Below are 22011 nucleotides of genomic sequence, written 5' to 3'. Positions count from 1 at the left end.
GTTGTTGTTGATGTTTTATTAACCAATTATAATGAGGCATCATGCTGCTTGATATCCAGTATACTAAGCTGTTATAGTCTTTTTACATTTTAGCTATCCATTATTTTTGGTAAATAAATTACTTAAGAAACCCACGGTTCAGGATGTATTACCTATTAGGAGGCCTGTTTTCCATTCACCCCCATTATGGGATTGCATCTGAAGATTATTACTTAATTATGCTGTGTCTTACATTGAAAGGTATTCTCCACTAGCAGGTTTTCATTCTAGCGATTTTCAATAAAAATGGTGAAACTGAACTGAAGAACTGCTTTCCAATTGACAACTAACAAAATTTCTAAATGTTGGCCTTTTCTTTACAAGCACATGGCCTTGTTTGACTAGAAATCTGGATGTTTATTTAAATATATTTGTTTTCTTGTACAGGGATTCTTTGAGGAAGAGGAAAGTAAAGAATTCATCTATAAAGAACCAAAGCTGACTGGTCTCTCGGAAATATCCCAGAGACTGCTAAAGCTGTATTCAGATAAATTTGGATCTGAAAATGTGAAAATGATCCAAGATTCCAACAAGGTAATAATAGTAATATTTCATATTATTGGATGGCACAGTTATTAATACTGTTATCTCACAGGTCCAGTTCTGACTGGCTTTATACCTTACACTTGTCTCTGAGTATTTCAGTTTCCTCCCACATCCTGAATATGTGCATATAGGATTATCTGATAACTTAAAACTAGTCTGTTGTGAATGACTGAGGATCTGTGCAGTGTGCAGGGATCCCATCCCATGTTGTATATACTTGGTCATCAAAGAGATTTTTTGGGCTTTTAATTCCTGAAACAAACATAGTGTTCTCCCAGTTCTGAATGTGATTCCAGGACTGGACTGACAGTGATTACAGGAACAAGTTTAAAGCCGACTCTAAGCCAGAAGTCAGGTGAGCTTACAATTGGGAAGTGAGCTGGGACAAGGTCTCAACTGGCAGATGGAAGAGAGGTCAGAAGATCAGAAAAACGTGTGTTAAGTAACAGAGAGTGAGAGAGAGGAGTACATGCTTAGCATTGTAGGGGACGTAGACCAACCATCCCACTAGATACACATGGTGTTTTCTCTTATAGTTAGAACCAGAGAGACGTCAGCATTTGCTGTTTTCTGTTTATTTTGTATGTTGTATGTTATTTGTTCTTGTTTCCAGTAGGGAGCACTAGCTCCCTTTTAAATCAGATTCTTTTAAGAGTGAAAGTTGAAGCCAATGTATGCTACTCTTAACAAAAAGAACATATGAAATGCACATACAGTAGCTAGGTTTCCTTTTATCATTGAAATATATATTATTCAGCAACAAAGGCTATTTGAAAAACAATTGCTAATAGGAAAGTCAATAGGTCTCTGTTTCCTTTAGCTGAAATTACCAAAGTACTATCACAATCCTGGAGTTGAGCAGACGTTTTCTTTCGCTTGATTAACTGATGTTGTAAACCAAGAATTGCAAGTTGTCATAATCAAATTTTTATTTTTGATTTTTCATAATTTTTTCTTGGATGCTTATAACATTTTTGAAAATAAGCAACATTCTTCTGCAAAACCATGTTGTTTTTGTTACAAACAGCAGCATTTTGAGAGTTATTTGTTGGCAGTTGTCATGCTATTGCTAGGTAAGGTCAACCAGAAGTGTGTGGCACTGGATTGAAGGTATAAAAATCAGTGTTGTGCACTTCTGGTTGTGAATTCACCTCAAACCTTAAAACTGTTATTCATTTTGTTGTTTTGAAAAGTTTGTATAACAAATTAAGTCTCAGTTTCTGGACTGTGATTTAAGATTAATGCTTTGGCACTGGTTATGTATGTATTTACTGGTTTTCAAATTTCTGCCTCACTACTTGACTGAAGTTTTTGTTACACCCAGTTACAATTCATAGTTTCTTATTTTAGTTATCATTCATTTCCCAATTCCAATTCGAATTAAGAACTGCTGTGGCCCCATGCAGTCAGTACAGCAAGCGTGTTCTTCCCCTGTGGACTTCTCTTCAAAATCTTTTGTAGCTTCCTACAATTTTTTGTGTCAAATCAACCAATCAAGTAAGTAGTAATGTTCATAAAAATTTTATAGTAATATGAACTAATACATGCACATTCCTACTGTTGTGTCCAGGTTGATGTTATAAAAATGCACAGTTAGATAACTTTTGGATGAACTATGACTGATAGATAGATAGATAGATAGATAGATAGATAGATAGATAGATAGATAGATAGATAGATAGATAGATAGATAGATAGATAGATAGATAGATAGATAGATAGATAGATAGATAGATAGATAGATACTTTAATCCCAATGGGAAATTCACATACTCCAGCAGCAGAATACTGATAAAAAACAATATTAAATTAAAGAGTGATAAAAATGCAGGTAAAATTGAGAATAATTTTGTATAATATTAACCTTTACCCCCCTGGGTGGAATTGAAGAGTCGCATAGTGTGGGGGAGGAACGATCTCCTCAGTCTGTCAGTGGAGCAGGACAGTGACAGCAGTCTGTCGCTGAAGCTACTCCTCTGTCTGGAGATGATACTGTTCAGTGGATGCAGTAGATTCTCCATGATTGACAGGAGCCTGCTCAGCGCCCGTCGCTTTGCCACGGATGTCAAACTGTCCAGCTCCATGCTTACAATAGAGCCTGCCTTCCTCACCAGTTTGTCCAGGAGTGAGGCGTCCTTCTTCTTTATGCTGCCTCCCCAGCACACCTCCGTGTAGAAGAGGGCACTCACCACAACCGTCTGATAGAACATCTGCAGCATCTTATTGCAGATGTTGAAGGATGCCAGCCTTTTAAGGAAGTATAGTCGGCTCTGTCCTTTCTTGCGCAGGGCATCAGTATTGGCAGTCCAGTCCAATTTATCATCCAGCTGCACTCCCAGGTATTTATATGTCTGCACCTTCTGTACACCGTCACCTCTGATGATCACGGGGTCCAGGAGGGGCCTGGGTCTCCTAAAATCCACCACCAGCTACTTGGTTTTGCTGGTGTTCAGGTGTAAGTGGTTTGAGTCGCACCATTTAACAAGTCCTTGATTAGGCTTCTATACTCCTCCTCCTGCGCACTCCTGATGCAGTGTAATCAGTGAACTTTTTTACGTGGCAGAACTCTGAGTTGTATTGGAAGTCCAATGTATATAGGCTGAACAGAACTGGAGAAAGCAAAGTCCCCTGCGGGACTCTTAAAGCAATGCCCTCCAGACTTACTGCAGCTTTTTAGACATGCAGTTTGTTTTCTATAAGTGTTCTAAATGTGCTTTCTTGTAATATTCAAATAGATCTCCTTATTAATTATTTATGCTTTATCTTCTTAGCTAAAAAGTGTTAGTTAAGCTTAGTGTTTTTGTTATTTTTGTATAAAATAAATAAAAATATTCTTAGAGCTCACAGTGGTACATAAATTATTAACTACCAAACTCCTGTTAACGCCATCCCTTGTCTGTTGTATTCTTAATAATAAAAGACAGCTTGTTATAGTACACATTTAGCTTCTTGGCATTCATTTTGGGCATTGTGATGGCTTGATAGTGTCCCCTATCTTCCACAAGATACATTCACAATGCTAATCAGACATATCAATTAAAGATGATACCAAAAGATAAAGAAAATACCAGTAATACAGACAACTTAATATATGACAACTACTGTAAATTTAATACTATACACTATAACATGGCAAAAGAGAGTGACGACATGCTGCATGTTGATTAGCATGTGCAAGTAAGTACTTCAATATACTTTGTGCACATAGCAATAATGACCCTATAAGCAAAAAACCTAATAAAACTATAGGAAACAAATCAATAGGTAAGATTTATTTTTATCATTATTATGTAACAAGTAATAAATGAGTAGATGCATATCTCTCTATTATAAAAAAAGATCTTGGGAGGGAGACGAGGAAGACAAGATGTGATCTTCTCTGAAGACACTTTAACGCTACTTACAACTATTTTCAAACAAGACCATGGTCATCTAACCTCAGTCGTGTGAATGCTTTTGCCTGCGCTCTCAGCTCTTATAAATTTTATCAGGACAATAATTTTACATGTTGTAGATGACACGTCAACAACAAAGCGAAGAAGAAAGAGCATGGACAAACATTCGAGAAAGTCGTTTTATTTATTAGAGAGAAAGAAACAATATTCACTCACAGGCAGATATACGTTGCGTTTTAATGATGTAAGTCCAAACACAGAATCAAAATTCAATGCAATCTTGAAGAAAAGTTAATTCCAAATATTGTTTTTACTAAAGTTTTAAAGTAAAAGTGAAAATAATGCATATGTAACAATTCCCATGAAAATAACAATCACTTTAAATTGTATATCCGGTAAGCCAAACCCAGGGGTGGATGAGTGAAGTGAGTAAGGGGCGGAGCCCCCTAGTAGAATATATTTCAAAGTAATAAAGGGATGGATGAGTCACTACTTCTTCATAACTACAAAGGTCAGGGCTTCATTCCAAGGATAGTCTCGTTCCATGTGGAGACTGCATGTCCTCACCTTCTCATCATGTCTGAATTCCTACGTCTTATTGAAGATATGCTTGCTAATTAATTGATTTGTAACTTCACGCTAACCTGGAATGTATAAGTGAGTGTGTTACTGTGTAATGTGATGAACTGGCAACCCTGTTTGGAAGAAGAATAATGGATCAGAGAGCAGATTAATAAATATATTAATAAAAGACTAATGCAGTTTATTTTTTTCTTAAATCTTTTTGTAATTTTGTTTGACTATTCTTTGATAACTTGTCCCCAAAGGACCAATTTGTTCAAACACAGAAAATGTATAACCCTTCTGTTCAAAGGAGTGTTCATCAACAGGATGAGTCTAAAAGACTGTAATAAAATGATGAAATGTGACAGTCTTATTGAAAAGTTCACAATGAAATGTAAATGAGAGATAATATCCAAGTGGCACGCTGTTTTAAGATAACCGGAAAAAATGAAAGCAGGCTGGCACTCCTAGGATTTTTTTAATTCCAAGAATGAAGACTAATTTTTAGTGACTATAATTCTAGCTTAGGCAACAGGTCTATAATTTTCTTTTTAGTTTAAGTAAAGATATGATAGGTACAGAGACAATCTAAATTCAAAGGACTTTTTGGCAGCTCTTTTGTTGTACTTGTGATAAATGATACTTTCCACCATCCCCCAGGCTGTGCCTCATTCACTGAGCAGACTTGCAGAGATGCATGGTAAAATGATATACTGAAAATGTCAAGAAATGGATACATCTGTGAAACACAATGAAATGATCAACACGTATTAAACATCTATTTTATGCATATGTTGTTCAGCTGTTATTGGCAAAGATTATTCAGCTGGGGTTAGTAAGGAAATAATGAAGATAAAAATAAATCTCTTGGTGTTGCAGATAAAAATGGAAGAATTCCTAGTAATGCTAATTTTTAAACTGTAAATTTCATGGATGCTAATACCAGTTTTGATTAATATGTATAGCACTAATGGGGAAGAATGGATACACTTGGATTCAGACTCAAGTAGAAGGCTGGCCTTTATAATAGATCAAATAATTTCAAACAAAAACAGCTTAAAAGAAGCCAAAAAGGCTCAAGGTTGTCATCAGAAGGTGTACTCAGTTAGTTTAGTTTATTTGTATGAAGTTCCTATTAGTCTCAAAGCCCTGTTTGGGTTTTATCTGATTACATTTTCCATGTTTTGCTTTTACCTATATGTTATACTTATTTCTTAACTCTCAATAATATATGCATATATTTGCTCTCATTTAATAGTTAAATAATTTAAATGACTCCACCTCTGTGCCATAACATGTATTCTTATTTTCTTCAAATTTATTATTTTAGTAGACATCAAGGCTAAGTTTGAACCTTTGAGTTTTCATGCACTTATATACTGTGGTCACTTGAAACATGAATTGATTTTTCTGAGAACGATGTCTGTATGTCTGGCATGCATAAAACATAATCATATAAACTGAACACTATCATATGCTTAATAAAATTATGAAATACTAAAACTTTACTGAGCTAGCAGGCAGTATAACATCTTGGTTAAGGCGTTGGATATCAGACACTAAGGTGGTAGGTTTCCACTACTGACACTATGTGACCATGAAAAGTCAATTCACCTGCCTATGCTCCAATTGGAAAAACAAAAGAAATGTAACTAATTGCATTTCAAATGTTAAACCTCACCTGGGATGAACAAATATTTCATGTGAAAAAATTAAAAGGTCTTTAAATTCCACTCATTTCCCATCTGCCATCAGTTTACACTTATCGCCAACAACTGTTCTGCCATCTATGGCCCTTGCAACTTCATTTTTTGAAAACACATTTTAAAGGAAGCTATTTTGCAATAAAAAAACTAGAAGGATTTGTTTTACTGTTTTCTAATTCTTAACCATTTTTGAACAATTAAACATATTCAGATGACATTTAAAAAGAGCTGACATGTCCCATTCATTTTTTATTTTCCTGCTCTTAATTTAAAGGTAGATCATGTGTACTTTTTGTTAGGTGAGTATTCAGTGGAAATGTGGACTGTGGAACATGGATGTGCTGCCAATGAGAGTGATGAGAGAATGGAGAAGCTTACAGTATGTGTTTTAATAAAGCAGACCCATCAACAGTAAAAGCTACTGTGTATTAAAAAAGGACCTGTTTTACAATGCCCTGTTGTTTCTCTTAACAATTACACCATGAACACTAAACTTCACAGTAATTAATTATTAATTTTGGGGAACATTGTGTTGAATTTAAAAACATGCAGATGTTTGCTTTCAGAAACAGCGCTGAAAATATCAGTTTAAAAGGATTATAGACATTCTTTTTGTACCTAATTGTATTAATTATACTCTATTTTGTTAAAAATCCTTAATAAATGTTTAAAGAAAAAAAAATGAAAATGGCGGATATTAAAGGACATTTGTAAATCCAACAAAAATGGCATTGTTTCCTTTTAGCAGATACTCCAAATAGGACAGGCAATGATGCCAAAACCGGCGGGTTTTCACATTATTTTTTTGCAGTGTTTCAGACGTGGGAGTGCTGGTTGTGGTGTAAAATACTGAAAAATGTGGCTGCCAAATGGCTGTCTTAGATGCGGTATGATTTGTTTGATTTGTGAAACTTAGCAGTGTTGCATGGAGTAGATTTGCTTATGAGTGATTTTTGAATGAAAACAGTCGCTTGCAGTGTAAAATGTTATAAGCTAGCTGTAAACTCATTCTTTAGACAATCAGTATACTGTTATAGTAACAACTGGCAAGTATCTGTAATTTAATTTTGGCTTTCATTTCATCTGAACTGGCGTGGTGTTGAGGTGTCACCTGTTGCATGGCTGAACTTGGGTCCTAATCTGGAGTCCTGCGTTGGTTTGTCATGTGGTGGGTGCGGCAATGCGCTGTATCAGGGTGTGCTCATAACCTCTCTCCTCTCTCTTACTGCCATGAAAATACTATTTTTTGCTTATGAGAAAATGTGGTTGCTACATTTTCTTAAGAAAATTTGACACGTCATAATTCCTTTAATGTTCAATGATCAATATAGGCATTTCAAACTGTATTGTTATCCAAATTTAGTTTAATTTAACCAAACTTTGGTAAAGCTGTGATCACAGAGAGAAAGCAGCAGAAAGGATAATCAAAATCAAGAAAAACAGGCTTAGAAGATAAATGATCTAAATACATCATTAACTCTTACATAACTTTTAGGTGAATCCCAAGGATCTGGATCCCAAATACGCCTACATACAAGTTACCTATGTGACTCCATTTTTTGAAGAAAAGGAGCTACAAGAAAAGAAGACAGACTTTGAAAGACATCACAATATAAGGCGCTTTGTGTTTGAAACTCCATTCACACTTTCTGGAAAAAAACACGGAGATGTGGAAGAGCAGTGCAAAAGGAGAACTATTCTGACCAGTAAGAAACTTATACTATAAATCTGTAAATACAATATGAATACAGAATGTGACTCCAGTTGCATGCTCGTATGTACTCTGTGTCAAAGAAATAACTGTTCCCAGAATCACTGGTTTTGTATTTATGTAAACCAACAGAAGGGGATCTTTTCAGCCTGATCTGTAGATGATCAGACTTACATACCAGTTACATTTTTGTGACCCACTTTTGGGTGGTGGGGTGTCACCAGTGGGTCACGAAATGTTGTTTATAATAGTTGTGGCTCTGATGATAGTACTCGATCCCCCTCCCCCTGATGATCATGCTTAACCCACCAATGGTGACTCCAGCAAGTTCTGTCAATCAAGCTTGTTTCACCAAGTTGGAAAATACAGTCTGATAACTGAACATGAGGCTCCGTCAGGGCAGACCAAACCCCATGACCCCCACAACCCACTATTGTGATCATAAGCTCAATGCACCAAGAGGGACAAAAACTCTCTAAAGATCATGTTCAATTAACAAGGAGGATCAACATAACCCCCAGCTCTAATGGTCATGCTTGATTTCCCACTTGGTGGATTGCAAAGTTACTTATAAGGGAAAATGTGGGACATCATAAAGGTTGAGAAACATAATCCATCTTTCAATAAAAATATAGGATCAGAGAAGAAAGGCCACATTTTGTGGTCATCTCCTGAGAATGCATATGTGATTTCAGTACCAGCCTTTGACTATGTCATGTGTGGAATATTTTGAGATCCTCCTCATGCTCCACTGACCACTGAATCCTTAGAGAAGTATTTTTTATAGTGCTTGGGTGGATGGGCCACAGCTGCTTTATTCCCTCAGCTTGCAAAGGCACACACACCTCCTTGCTACCCTAACCCTAATTGCAGGCTTCCCTGTTACGCCACAAATCATTAGGCGGGACAGAGGGGTTTGGGGTATTCCCCTTTGGAGTCTCACGTGTGTTTATATATATATATACAGTATATGTTAAGACAGCTGGGTCAGGCTTGGGAGGTTGGTCCTTATCGGTGAGTTAAGCTAAATATAAATCAAAGAAACAAATGGCTGGTTCCACTTGGAGTTCTGATTGTCATAATTAATGATTCAGCATGAAATTCCAAAATAATGAAATACTGGTACTGTACCATTTAAAAAAATTGGGTTTTCAGTACTTTTCCAGTTACAGTATACCACACAGCCCTAAAGTGTAGTCATTTATATCTCCATCCAAACCATTTTCACACAATACTAATGACCCCTATGTGTACTCTCATTCTAAACAAATAAACAGCTCTTGTGCTTTTGATACAGGATTGTTCCTTAATCACGTGTCACTTGTTTCATTTAAGAAAGTGAACTTCTTTGGTTTTGACATGGAGCGTTTGTAAGAACTATTGATTACTTTGTAAGTTATAAAAAAGAGTTTCATTTGATGTTGGGCAAAACTGTCACTTTGCTGCTGTTGTAAATCAATTAGAGCCATAACTTAATACCAAAGCCCCCCACACCCCACTGGTGTTTTCCGTGTTCCTTTAAATGTGCTTTAACTTTTCCTTTCTATATTGCATTTTAAATGCCCTGGTGGAGTGGTGCAGTGGACTAATAGTTTGAGGGCACATTCCAGGATATTAGCTCTTTGCTTAAAATATCATTTACTGCAATCAAGTACTGTCTGACGTTCTTTGCATTGCCAGAATTTTAATAACAAAATGCAATTCTTTCACACAACAGCAAGTTCTTCATTCCCATATGTAAAAAAACGAATACAAGTTGTAGATCAACAAAGCACGGAGCTCAACCCCATAGAAGTGGCCATTGATGAGATGTCCAGGAAGGTGTCTGAACTTAATCAGCTATGCAGCATGGCAGAGGTGGACATGATCAGGCTCCAGCTTAAGCTACAGGGAAGTGTCAGTGCCAAGGTAGGTTCAGCACATATTGCAGCTGAGACATGACTCAAAAGCATTAACACACCTAAGAATACATTTTTTCTGTCTCTAAAGGTTATGACAAAATTGTCAGCATAGCATTCACGATCAATTCTTTAGTACTAATTATTCAACACTAGTTAAAATTTAAATGTGTTGTTATCTTTGTTGCATTATACATGGTTTTACTAGGTTACCAAAGATACCTTTTAATAAAATAATTCGCTCAAAATTCAGGTTGTTTTCTTACCTTTAAAAAGGTTTATAACAAGTGAAATCTGCAATTTAAATTGTTTGTTAGAATTTTATAAGCCGGTCCAGAACCTTCTCAAGCAGTTCATCCTTCCATAAAATTAGTTAATTTATTGTCAAAAAGTCTTCGTAGCACTTTCAAAGCCTAGTCAGTCTATAGAGCAGGGTGTCGACTGCAAAGCTCTCCAACTGTGCAAAGAAACCTCATTTTATCAGCTTTTACTGACAGCCTGACCTTACACAGTATGTTGTGATCTTTTTAAGGACAATGTAAAGTAAGAATGCAAATTTTAGCAATATGAAGTTAATTTTCTGTCCTTTGTCAGGTTAGTGCCATATGTCTAAGGCATCTCAGAGTGAATTGGTTCAAAGTGCCTGGGGATTTTTAAAATAATGTCATGATACAATTAATAAGTCCCCAGAATAAAGACTGAGTGCTTCTAACTCACTGACTGTTTAGGCGGAGGGACTTGATTTTTAAGAGGCCAAAATGGAATAGGGGGAGGAAAGTGACATTATGAAATGGCTGCAATTATGGTAAATGCAGATGATTAGGGTTAAAATTTGATGTTGTGAGCAAATTGTCATATTTTAACAACACGGGTTTAAGACGAATGGTGTTTTATTTGATAAATGTAGCTGACTCATACTCTTTGTCAAACTGAAGATTATTTTAGATTGAGTAGTTAAGTTGCAAGTGTCCACAGATAAATATACATTGATTGGCTGCTTCTTCACTACACATTAATAGCAGGCTGAGTATCAGGATTAATTAATCAGGGAATGCACGCATTCAAAGTATTGAAAGGGCAATGCAGGGATATGGGCCCATGCTGACCTAAGGGCATCCCTTAGCTTCTGTTTCTGTTAATAGCTTACCAAAGTGCAGGGAGGGAATTCATCCTCTTTAATAAAACCCCAGTGTGCGTCCAGGTGTTAGTGTGTGTGTCTTCTGGCGAAGTGCGCATGCGCGGGGCGCACGTGTTTAGTCTCTCCCTATGCATTTGCACGTGCACAAGAGAGAGAGACACACACACACACACACACAGGCGCGCGCGAGAGAGAGAGATACACACACACAGGCGCGCGAGAGAGAGACACACACACAGGCACGCGAGAGACACAGACAGGCACACGAAAGACACACACACAGGCGCGTGACACACACATACACACACAGGATCGCGAAAGACATACACACACAGGCGCACGCATGCATTGTTGCAATGTTACTGTCCTTGGTTGTTTATTAAATTACGGATTTTTCAAATGTTCATTTTTTTCCCTGTGCTTAAAACTCTTTTAAAAAAAAAAGTGGTTTTAGCGCTATAGTGCGAACTCTTGCAGTATTAGTTTTCTCTGTTGTTCAAGGTTTTCTCAGTGTTATTCAATGTTTTTACATTTAGTTTACTTATTACACTATGCATTCTATGGTATAATTAACTATATTTGTGCTTAAAAACTATATATATTTACATACAGTTCTTATGGTCTAAAACGGATTAATTGTATTTACATACAATGCTATTGGGGAAATTACTTCGGTTCACAACCAAAACGGGTTTCGACCAGAGGTTTGGAACGAATTATGGTTGTGAACCGAGGTTCCACTGTATTACTGTCAGAGAAAATGACAGGCATTTTATGGAAATACAAACCAGTATTACTGCGAGAGAAAATTAAAGGCACACAATAGAGTGACACATATTACAGCCACATACACGATCCCTTGCCATTTAATATAGACTGTTCCTACTAATGCCTATGCACTACTGTTCTAGCGCCCATTATTGTAACGGGCTTAATGTCTAGTTCAGTATAAATTGCTACCCTAAGCTTAGGCTTCTTTGATTTTCAACCAAAATCCCGAGCAAATTCATAGTTATCAGCAGTGTTCCAGTAATTCTCCGATATCATTCTTTTGAAATTCTAGACATCTCCCCATGACGAGTCTGCTCTCACTGGCTTTTAACATTCTCAAAAATTTCAGCTTATTCTGTTGTAACTAAAGATGCTGTCTAAAAACATTGTGCAATTATGCATCTATGTATTAATTTTGGGCAGCACGGTGTTGCAGTGGGTAGCGCTGCTGCCTCGCAGTTAGGAGACCCAGGTTCACTTCCTGGGTCCTCCCTGCGTGGAGTTTGCATATTCTCCCAGTGTCTGCGTGGGTTTCCTCCCACAGTCCAAAGACATGCAGGTTAGGTGCATTGGTGATTCTAAAATTGTCCCTAGTGTGTGTTTGGTGTGTGGGTGTGTGTGCCCTGCGGTGGGCTGGCGCCCTGCCCAGGGTTTGTTCCTGCCTTGTGCCCTGTGTTGGCTGGGATTGGCTCCATCAGACCCCCATGACCCTGTAGTTAGGATATAGTGGGTTGGATAATGGATGGATGGATGAATGTATTATTTTCATAAATAAACCTGAAGAGCTACAGGCGAAGTTTAATTCACTGTTAAAATACTGCTTCCTCTGGACTAGTTGGGTCAACTCAGAGCTGTCTAGACAATGAACATAGATTGTGGTCAGTCAAGTGACTTCAATTCACTGTTTGGTAAAGATGTTTAGTTTAGGGATACAAACTAGTTAAGCTTAGATACATGGAGTATGTAGAGAATTCTAGGAGGCACCAAATAATGAGTCATTTTAAATGGCTTTAAGTCTAACCGTTGAATATCACACTTTTAATGTCTTAAATTCTAATGCTAAATAAAAACTTGAGTTTATGTGAAAGTAGATTTTTCTGTTGCAAGAGAATACAATTTAAATTCCAAATGTGAAAGAAGCAACTTATTTTAAAACTATGTCAATTTTGTTGTTTAACAGATATCTCAGTCCATTCTCTTCAGTCTTCCATTGCCTTACCTGTGAAGAACATTAGCACTGTTATTGAGGGAGCTTAAACAGGAATTTCAATTTAATGGACAATTTGTAGTGATGCATTGTGGTAGGCTAAATACAGTGAATCGTGGCATGTTATTAAGGCAGAAGCAAACTGAAAAGTCCATATTTAGCCAGTTTTATATTAGTACTCATAAACTGGTGGGATTTACCCATATTCTAACCAATGCAAATGTACACTCATACAGGAAATATCCCATCATTACAGGTAAATGCAGGACCAATGGCATACGCAAGGGCGTTCCTAGAAGAGAAGAATGCGAAAAAGTACCCAGACAACCAAGTGAAACTTCTGAAAGAAATTTTCAGGTAAAGTTATTTTATTGACATCTACTAGATGTTAATGCATTGTATTCATGAATACTTTCAATTTTGGTTCTCTTTAATTGCATTTTAATACTAGACTTATTTTTAGCTGTATTGTGCGTTCTAAGAAATATTTAACAATTCAGTGTTGCCATCAACAGCACCAGATATGTAAGTATGTGTGTAAGCAACTCAGTATGTACGTGTACAGTGTAGATATCAATCAGTTTAATATTGGTATGAAACTAATTAACAATATAATGAAAACCGTGCAGTATACTCTGGCATTTGTGGCATGAGTAACCATATCAAAAGTTATATTTTACTGTTTTAAACAAAGTACAGTTCTTTCCTGTAAAACATTACATTTAAAAGTAAAAATGGAAGGTAAATCAGATAATACTGATTCTTGTTTATTCTTTTGTATTAATATACATTGGATTAGTGGAAAAAATGATCATACATCTTCCCTTTTTAAATCTACAACACAATAAAGTGTGCAGAAAGTGAAAGAGTCTGAATACTTTCTGAATCTACTGTACATCTTTCTACAGGGTGGGCCATTTATATGGATACACCTTAATAAAATGGGAATGGTTGGTGATATTAACTTCCTGTTTGTGGCACATTAGTATATGTGAGGGGAGAAACTTTTCAAGATGGGTGATGACCATGGTGGCCATTTGGAAGTCGGCCATTTTGGATCCAACTTTTGTTTTTTCAATAGGAAGAGGGTCATGTGACACATTAAACTTATTGGGAATTTCACAAGAAAAACAATGGTGTGCTTGGTTTTAACGTAACTTTATTCTTTCATGAGTTATTTACAAGTTCCTGACCACTTATAAAATGTGTTCAATGTGCTGCCCATTGTGTTGGATTGTCAATGCAACCCTCTTCTCCCACTCTTCACACACTGATAGCAACACCGCAGGAGAAATGCTAGCACAGGCTTCCAGTATCCGTAGTTTCAGGTGCTGCACATCTCGTATCTTCACAGCATAGACAATTGCCTTCAGATGACCCCAAAGATAAAAGTCTAAGGGGGTTAGATCGGGAGACCTTGGGGGCCATTCAACTGGCCCACGACGACCAATCCACTTTCCAGGAAACTGTTCATCTAGGAATGCTCGGACCTGACACCCATAATGTGGTGGTGCACCATCTTGCTGGAAAAACTCAGGGAACGTGCCAGCTTCAGTGCATAAAGAGGGAAACACATAATCATGTAGCAATTTCGCATATCCAGTGGCCTTGAGGTTTCCATTGATGAAGAATGGCCCCACTATCTTTGTACCCCATATACCACACCATACCATCAATTTTTTTGTTCCAACAGTCTTGGAGGGATCTATCCAATGTGGGTTAGTGTCAGACCAATAGCGGTGATTTTGTTTGTTAACTTCACCATTCACATAAAAGTTTGCCTCATCACTGAACAAAATCTTCTGCGTAAACTGAGGGTCCTGTTACAATTTTTGTTTTGCCCATTCTGCAAATTCAGTGCGCCGATCTGGGTCATCCTCGTTGAGATGCTGCAGTAGCTGGAGTTTGTAAGGGTGCCATTTGTGAGTAGCTAATATCCGCCGAAGGGATGTTCGACTAATGCCACTCTCCAGTGACATGGGCGAGTGCTACGCTGTGGGCTCTTGCTGAATGAAGCTAGGACAGCCACTGATGTTTCTTCATTAGTGACAGTTTTCATGCGTCCACATTTTGGCAAATCCAACACTGAACCAGTTTCACGAAACTTAGCAAGCAGTTTGCTAACTGTAGCATGGGAGATGGGTGGTCTCGTAGGGTGTCTTGCAATGAAATCTGCTGCAATGACCCGGTTACTGCGTTCACCAGACATCAACACAATTTCTATCTGCTCCTCACGTGTTAACCTCTGCGACATGTCAACGGCTGTAAACAAAGAGAAACTTGTACATAACTCATGAAAGAATAGTTACGTTTAAACCAAGCACACCATTGTTTTTCTTGTGAAATTCCCAATAAGTTTGATGTGTCACATGACCCTCTTCCTATTGAAAAAACAAAAGTTGGATCCAAAATGGCCGACTTCCTAATGGCCACCATGGTCACCACCCATCTTGAAAAGTTTCCCCCCTCACATATACTAATATGCCACAAACTGAAGTTAATATCACCGACCATTCCCATTTTATTAAGGTGTATCCATATAAATGGCCCACCCTGTATTATAAAAGGAAATCCTGCAACAAGACATTCTCTGAGATTATTTAAAGTCCCGCGAGACAAGAGATTTTGGAAAGTCCTGCCCTCCTCTCAAATTTACAACCAAGCACATGGTACAATCATTTCTCATTTATGTGTATTGTCAGACACAGTTCATGTGTTCTCAGCTCCTATAAATGTGAAAAGTCCTCAGTTACATCCTTTAAAGAAGCTTTTCCGGACAGTATTTATAGATATAATCTATTTGTTTCCTTCGATGTAGTCCTTTTATGGACAATAATTTTATACGTTCAAGATGACATGCCAAAGACTAAGCGAAGAAGAAAAGGCAGCATGTTGAAAAGAGGCCCTAAAGAGTGAAAAAAATTCAAAAAAGAACAATAATAATCTAATCGCAAATTCAGAAAATAAGGTAAATAATAATCTGCCCAGAATAAGTGCAATTGAAAACCTAGCAGGTCCAAGCGGGATCGGAAATAAAAGACAAAGAGTAAAAGACAAAGTCATAAAGAGACAGAGCAGATAGGGATTATGAAAGTACTAAAATTCGAAAGTCTCAAAAAAATGATAGTAAAGATTGCATGAGCGCTAACAAACGGAATTTTTTTATCGGTGAAATAACAGAACAGCGAAAAGAGATTGAATATATGGACATAGGTGATATGAAAGAAGTATATAGATATTGTTCAGCTTTAAAGTTTAAGTCAGAGACTTATAGATAGTCTAATTCATGTTGCCATCAGGGAAAAGTAATATTTCTTCCCAACGAAGAGGCATATCTGCGAGAATTAAAAGATTTGTTGTTTCGTGAAAGTGAAATCCAAAAACACTACAGGCAAAATATAAAAAAAATTAAAATAATCCGTTCGTGTTTGCATCATTCAATGCTCAGAACGTAGATTTACACAATTCAGGACCATACGCAATGAGAATCTGTGGTCCTGCAACAATTAAAGCTACTAGAAGTTTAATTTCAAAGAAACCACAATTTGGTAAGGTTTATATTTATGATCATGGAGAAGCGATGCAACATAGAATCGAAAGAGTTAAACAATCAGACGTATTAGAAATTCTCCAGCCAATAATGGATACAAATCCATACGTCCAAAAGTATCGTATTTTACACAAAATTTATCTGCAAAACACGGACAAAGAAGTTTTCTTGGATTTTGGATTTATTGTTTGGTGAAAGTGAAATCCACGTATGTGAGCGGCAGAGACGTGAAGTGGCTGGTGCGTAGCGCAGGCAAGGGGGGGTCCACGAGGGAAGTGAGCAGTATTTAAAAATTAAAATACGTTAAGATGTTTTACAGTTTAATAAGGTATATCTATGAAAAACAAAGTGGTGTTTTAGCCTAAAGATAGTTAAATTGCAGCAATTACTAGCTGTGCTTTTGTAAGGTTGATTCGCTTCTTTTGTTCCATCTTTGTCAGATTCTTTCCTTATATCTTCCATTGGTCATAATGATCTGCATTTACCCTCTGAATTTCAGTCATATTAATTTCTGTTCTAATGTGACAACAGAAAATCAGATTTGCTAGAATAGCCGTCATCTACCTGCCTGGCTGACCCTGACCCTGACCCTGACCCTGACTCTTCACTCTCTCAATTCTTATTGTTTCTCATCTTCTACATTGTCTCTCAGGGTTTCCCATGGCTTTGAGTTCTCTCATAGTCTGCATTATTCTCTAATGTTCCTTTGTGTTGTATTCTTTTGTACTTTGGAAACTGTCGTGACAAAACCTTTAAAGTAAGATGTGGTTTAAGTTAAAACTTGTATTTAACAAGGCTGTGCCTTCACTTAAAATTTGTCCTTCTAGTGCTTATAAAATCCAATTCCACAATGCTGTCTTTCCTAAAGCCTTTCTTTGTGCAATTTCCATTTTTATTTGTTCCTGTTCTCAGAGTAGAAACCTTGTATAACCTCTTAGTTATCACTGAGAGGATTTTCAGTACATTCTTTATCTAAATTCCTCTATCATTTATATCTTTTCCAGGGTATTTTTATTAATTATTATTCTCCTGCTAATACAGAAATTAATTAGACTTGTAAAAGACTTAATTGCCTCATTTTCTTCACCCTTTTAGTATGTCAGTGTGGTAGACTAACAAAAGCCATGTATTTAAGGCCTATCTAAAACAGATGACTTACTGTATTTGCCGAGTTTCTTACAAAATGTATATTTTCTTTGCTCATATTTACTGTTTGTTTCATCTACATTGTGTTGTTTTTTTGTCCTAAAAACTTCAACAAATAAAATGTAAAATGGCTATATATTTATGAGGCCCTTGCATCCTTTTTACAGATATAGCCTGCATCACAAATTCTACTTTTAATAAGTAACGTTTAATGAAAACTATAAATACTTTTATCGGCGCTAAGGATCACCAAGTTACTGAATGCCTAGACATACCGATCAGTTATTTATTTACGCCATTGCGTATTTTAACTGTCTTCCTTTTCAGGTATGTATGTGTTTCAGAGATAGACAACAAATTAAAAAGTACAACTTTTATTCCAAATTGTTGAGCTTCATTTTCTGAAAGCTTACAGAAATATTCATTTCTTTATGTGGATGAAAAGGAGTTCTGAGTTCAGTACACTCTGTTCCCTTTCTTGCTTACGAATTTAGTAAATTTGGGATTTTGTTTTCTATAACTTTATAATAAAATTAATGGAACATTGTTATTTTTTTCTTTAGTTTTGGACTTCGCCAATTCAAGGCTCTTTTGCTATGTTATTTTCTTTTGCTTTGGCAATTCTAATTATTTTTATCTTTACTGTATATTTTTACCATATATTTCATCAGATTGACTGACCCAGCACTGTTTTATCTGTGGAATGGCAAAATGGGGAGGCAGTTTGATGGCTGAAGTCTCCAGGACTCTAAACAAATTCAAATCATATTATGAGATATCATCTACTGTTAAATTCTAAAATTTTTATTTTTATACTGTATTGAGGATTTGTTCTGTTCTGTGTATTGTATTGTATTGACCCCCTTCTTTTTGACACCCGCTGCACGCCCAACCTAACTGGAAAGGGGTCTCTCTATGAACCCCCTTTCCCGAGGTTTCTTCCATTTATTCCCTACAAGGGTTTTTTTTTGTGAGTTTTTTTCTTGTCTTCTTAGAGAGTCAAGGCTGGAGGGCTGTCAAGAGGCAGAGCCTGTTAAAGCCCATTGCAGCACTTCTTGTGTGATTTTGGGCTATACAAAAATAAATTGTATTGTATTGTATTGTACCAATAGCTATTCTGATTTCCTGGCTGCCGCCATTTTGGGGTCCAGTTGACATAATAAACAGCCCATTTCTGGGCTTGCAGTTCCTGGCGCTCTCCAACATTACAGATATTCTAGTGGTTTTAGTGGTGGTAGATTTTCAATGAAAAGAATACTTACATACTAAATTCCTAACAGCAATTCTGACTACGAGCTTGGCAACTATTTGGCTTTCACAATAAAATTTATCTTGATTTTTTGGTTCTCACCATGAAACACTTTAGAATGTGATTTCAATCTTCATTTCCCATCTCATTCTGGCATTTTCTTCCCTGGCAGAACACTGGGTTGCTGTTGTTGCCCTAGAATTCACACAATATTAATATTGGAATGGCTTTCAGACATATTTTTAATATTGGTTTCTAATCAGTCTGCCCTTAAGTAAATCTTCCATTTTTAACTAATTATGCTTTATGATTTCTGTCCAGCACATTTTTTTGGCTGCTAGTTCAGTAACTTGATTTGTTTTATCATTATTGAACCAATAAAAATGTATTTATTTTCTGTACAGATATGAATAAATCCTGTTGTCTTGCTTCACTTTATTTTAGACAATTTGCAGAAGCATGCGGGCATGCTTTGGAAGTGAATGAGCGTCTGATTAAAGAGGATCAGGTGGAGTACCAGGAGGAAATGAAGACACACTATAAGGACTTGCTGAATGAGCTCTCGACTGTTATGAATGAAAAGGTCAGTTACGATATCTCTCAGAGAAATGGAGAACTCCAGAAATGGTTGTTTTGGGCATGGCACCCCAAGGTCTGGACCTGCTAATGTGCTACAGAGATTTCACATTTCAGGGAAGATGCAGGACTTTTTTTAGAATATAAGTGAGAACAGTGATCATAAATTGAACATATCAGTCAATCCATTCATTTTCTGAATTTATGAGTTAATTCTGCATTTGCAAGTTTCTAAACATTTCCTTTTTCTCTTTCCTAGCTTCACTATGGCACAGTTTCTTCCAGCTTCTGTTCTTCTTTGTCTAATATCTCACTCACAACTGCCTCTAAAAGTGGTACGTCACACATCAGCTTCTTTTTGTCTTCTTGTTTTTTCCTTCTTTTTAGTGCTTATTGCATAGCTGCCTCCAGGCCCATTCATTCTTTAAATCTTCATAGCAAAGAAAGCATTGACGTTTCTTCATTTCCAGTCATTTCAATGGCTTCTGACTTGCTTCTGAGATGAGTCACGTCATTCATTCATTTTTGTATGCTGTTCTTGCTTCAAGAAACTGTACAGATTGCTAAAACGCCACTAATAATAATGTGTATGCCCAAATTGCTACACTGGCTTATGTGCAGCAGTGGTCACCCAGCAAAAGATTCAAAGCATCTCCTTTAATCATTATTTTATTAGTATTGTCACTTACAAGATAAGAATACATTAGAGCTGCTTACTGATGATGCAGGCTAAGTGACTTGCTTTTAAAAGTCTTTGAAATTTAAACTCCAGATTCAAAGGCCAGTTTGACACCCAGGGCTTGCCTCTAGCAGCTTTTACGTCCTGCCTTTTCAATTCATGGAGTGCAGACCTGGAGGTACAAGGCAGGAACCTTCACCGTCAGTCCATCACATCAGTATGCGGTCACTAGTTAACCTGGGTACATGCCATTTGACTCTCAAGGCGACTGAAGTACATGCACAGCCAACATGGACGCCGTAACCTACTGTAGGAGTCAGTCTTTATTAGATATCACTGCATTCAAAGTGAGCCCCATCATGGAGCCCTTCAGCTCAATTTCCCTTTTTTATAGTCTCAGAGCAATTACAGTTAGCAGTAAGTTATTAAAACTTGGAAACATTTATCCACATAAACGTACAAAATTGTGTTAAACACTCAGTGAAACTTTGCAAAGCTGGCAAGATTACAATTCAAACTGACAGTCTCATGACAGTCTCTAGCCGCCTCACTAGATGAAGCTTTAATGATTGCCTTTGACTCGCACCTTCCATATGAATATTATTTAACTCGGGATTCTAGGCAGCGGGTTGTAAAAAGCTGTGGCAGATGCCCTCTGACTTCACTGGGTGACTCTGGATAGCTGGTTATACAGAAAATGTATTCCAACACGAATATGAATCAAATGTATGACTTAGACATATCAGGACTGCTTTCTTTCTAATTTTTGTACATTCTCCATGCAGATTTCCTACAGGGAGGACACAACAAAGCAGCCAGGAATGGAACGGCATCACGTCTTCCATGCAATCAGTAAAGCATCTGCTTCAGGGCCGCCAGGCACCGGTGAAAATCCTCAAAGCTGAATAATAATGAAGGCAACAAAGAAGCCAAGTGCTCAACTAGCGCAGTATTAGTCAATGAAGTACAAAAAAAAAAGAAATGAGAAGCAGTCTGTGACATTGTTCTCCAGACAACGAGGACGTCACCAGGTTAGAAACTGGCAGGACAACATGCAATGGGTTGTAAAATATCACTGTTAGAGTGTGTGAGTGACGTCCGTATGGCCGTGTGGTTTTAACGCCTCACTATTGTCTGCACTTTCCAACCCGATTATCCGTCCACGAAGTCGTACCCTCAGTGGTCTTAGCCGTACTCGGCGTGTTTGAAGAATCTTAATGTCAAAATATTTTATAATGCATTTGGCTGCTTTTACTTAGTATTTTATGTGTAAATAAGAATTAATATTTAAGAAGAAAACTTTTTTCTTTATTTTCTTTTATATATATATATATATGAATATGTTTTGTTGCAATAAATTAAAGAAAATGAATGGTACTAAAGTTTTATGTATAACAATGAAATAAATTTTGTTAAAAGGTACTGATAAGCATGTTCTTTCATTTTTTTTTTTTTATTTATTTTTTTTTTTTTACTGTTTTGAGATACTTAGGTAAAAGAAATTCTAAAATTACATAGCATGAAATAAATGACCAATTGAATTGTGGTGAAAACTTTATACTTAATTACATTCATGTAGTGCTGTTCTCACTACTCAAAGCAATGTACGTAGTGAGTGGGGAGCCACTTCAACCACCACCTGGATGATGCGACAGCAGTCATTTTTGTGCCAGTATGCACACCACACATGAGCTATTAGGTGGTGAAGTGGTGTGAGAGAGAGAGAATTAGAGACAGGGGATGATTAGGGGGCCAGAATGGTGGGCAATGTAGCCAGAACATCAGGATACACCCTGCTCTTTACCAAGGATGCCCAGTTATCTTTTATGACCGCAG

The 22011-nt window shown here is 37.0% G+C and overlaps 1 protein-coding gene across 12 annotated transcripts in view; it reads left to right on the top strand.

Moving 5' to 3' along the window:
* dock10 (dedicator of cytokinesis 10) overlaps positions 1 to 21597 on the top strand; it is a 407603-nt gene extending 386006 nt beyond the window's left edge. For 9 of the 12 annotated variants that reach the window (XM_039756196.1, XM_039756213.1, XM_039756233.1 and 6 more), the window contains 7 exons: positions 427 to 573; positions 7746 to 7956; positions 9679 to 9869; positions 13232 to 13332; positions 19365 to 19503; positions 19756 to 19831; positions 20961 to 21597. In XM_039756196.1, coding sequence (XP_039612130.1) covers positions 427 to 573; positions 7746 to 7956; positions 9679 to 9869; positions 13232 to 13332; positions 19365 to 19503; positions 19756 to 19831; positions 20961 to 21031 — 936 coding nt within the window. In that variant the 3' untranslated portion in view covers positions 21032 to 21597. The remainder of the gene's footprint in view (positions 1 to 426; positions 574 to 7745; positions 7957 to 9678; positions 9870 to 13231; positions 13333 to 19364; positions 19504 to 19755; positions 19832 to 20960) is intronic. The other 3 variants (XM_039756260.1, XM_039756187.1, XM_039756177.1) reach the window with 1 other exon arrangement.
* Positions 21598 to 22011: the final 414 nt, after the last annotated feature.

Source organism: Polypterus senegalus, chromosome 1, assembly GCF_016835505.1.
Source record: "Polypterus senegalus isolate Bchr_013 chromosome 1, ASM1683550v1, whole genome shotgun sequence".
In the NCBI taxonomy this organism is placed as follows: Eukaryota; Metazoa; Chordata; class Cladistia; order Polypteriformes; family Polypteridae; genus Polypterus; species Polypterus senegalus.
Note: the sequence above shows the minus strand (reverse complement) of the source record. Positions and strands in the feature narration are given on the sequence as shown.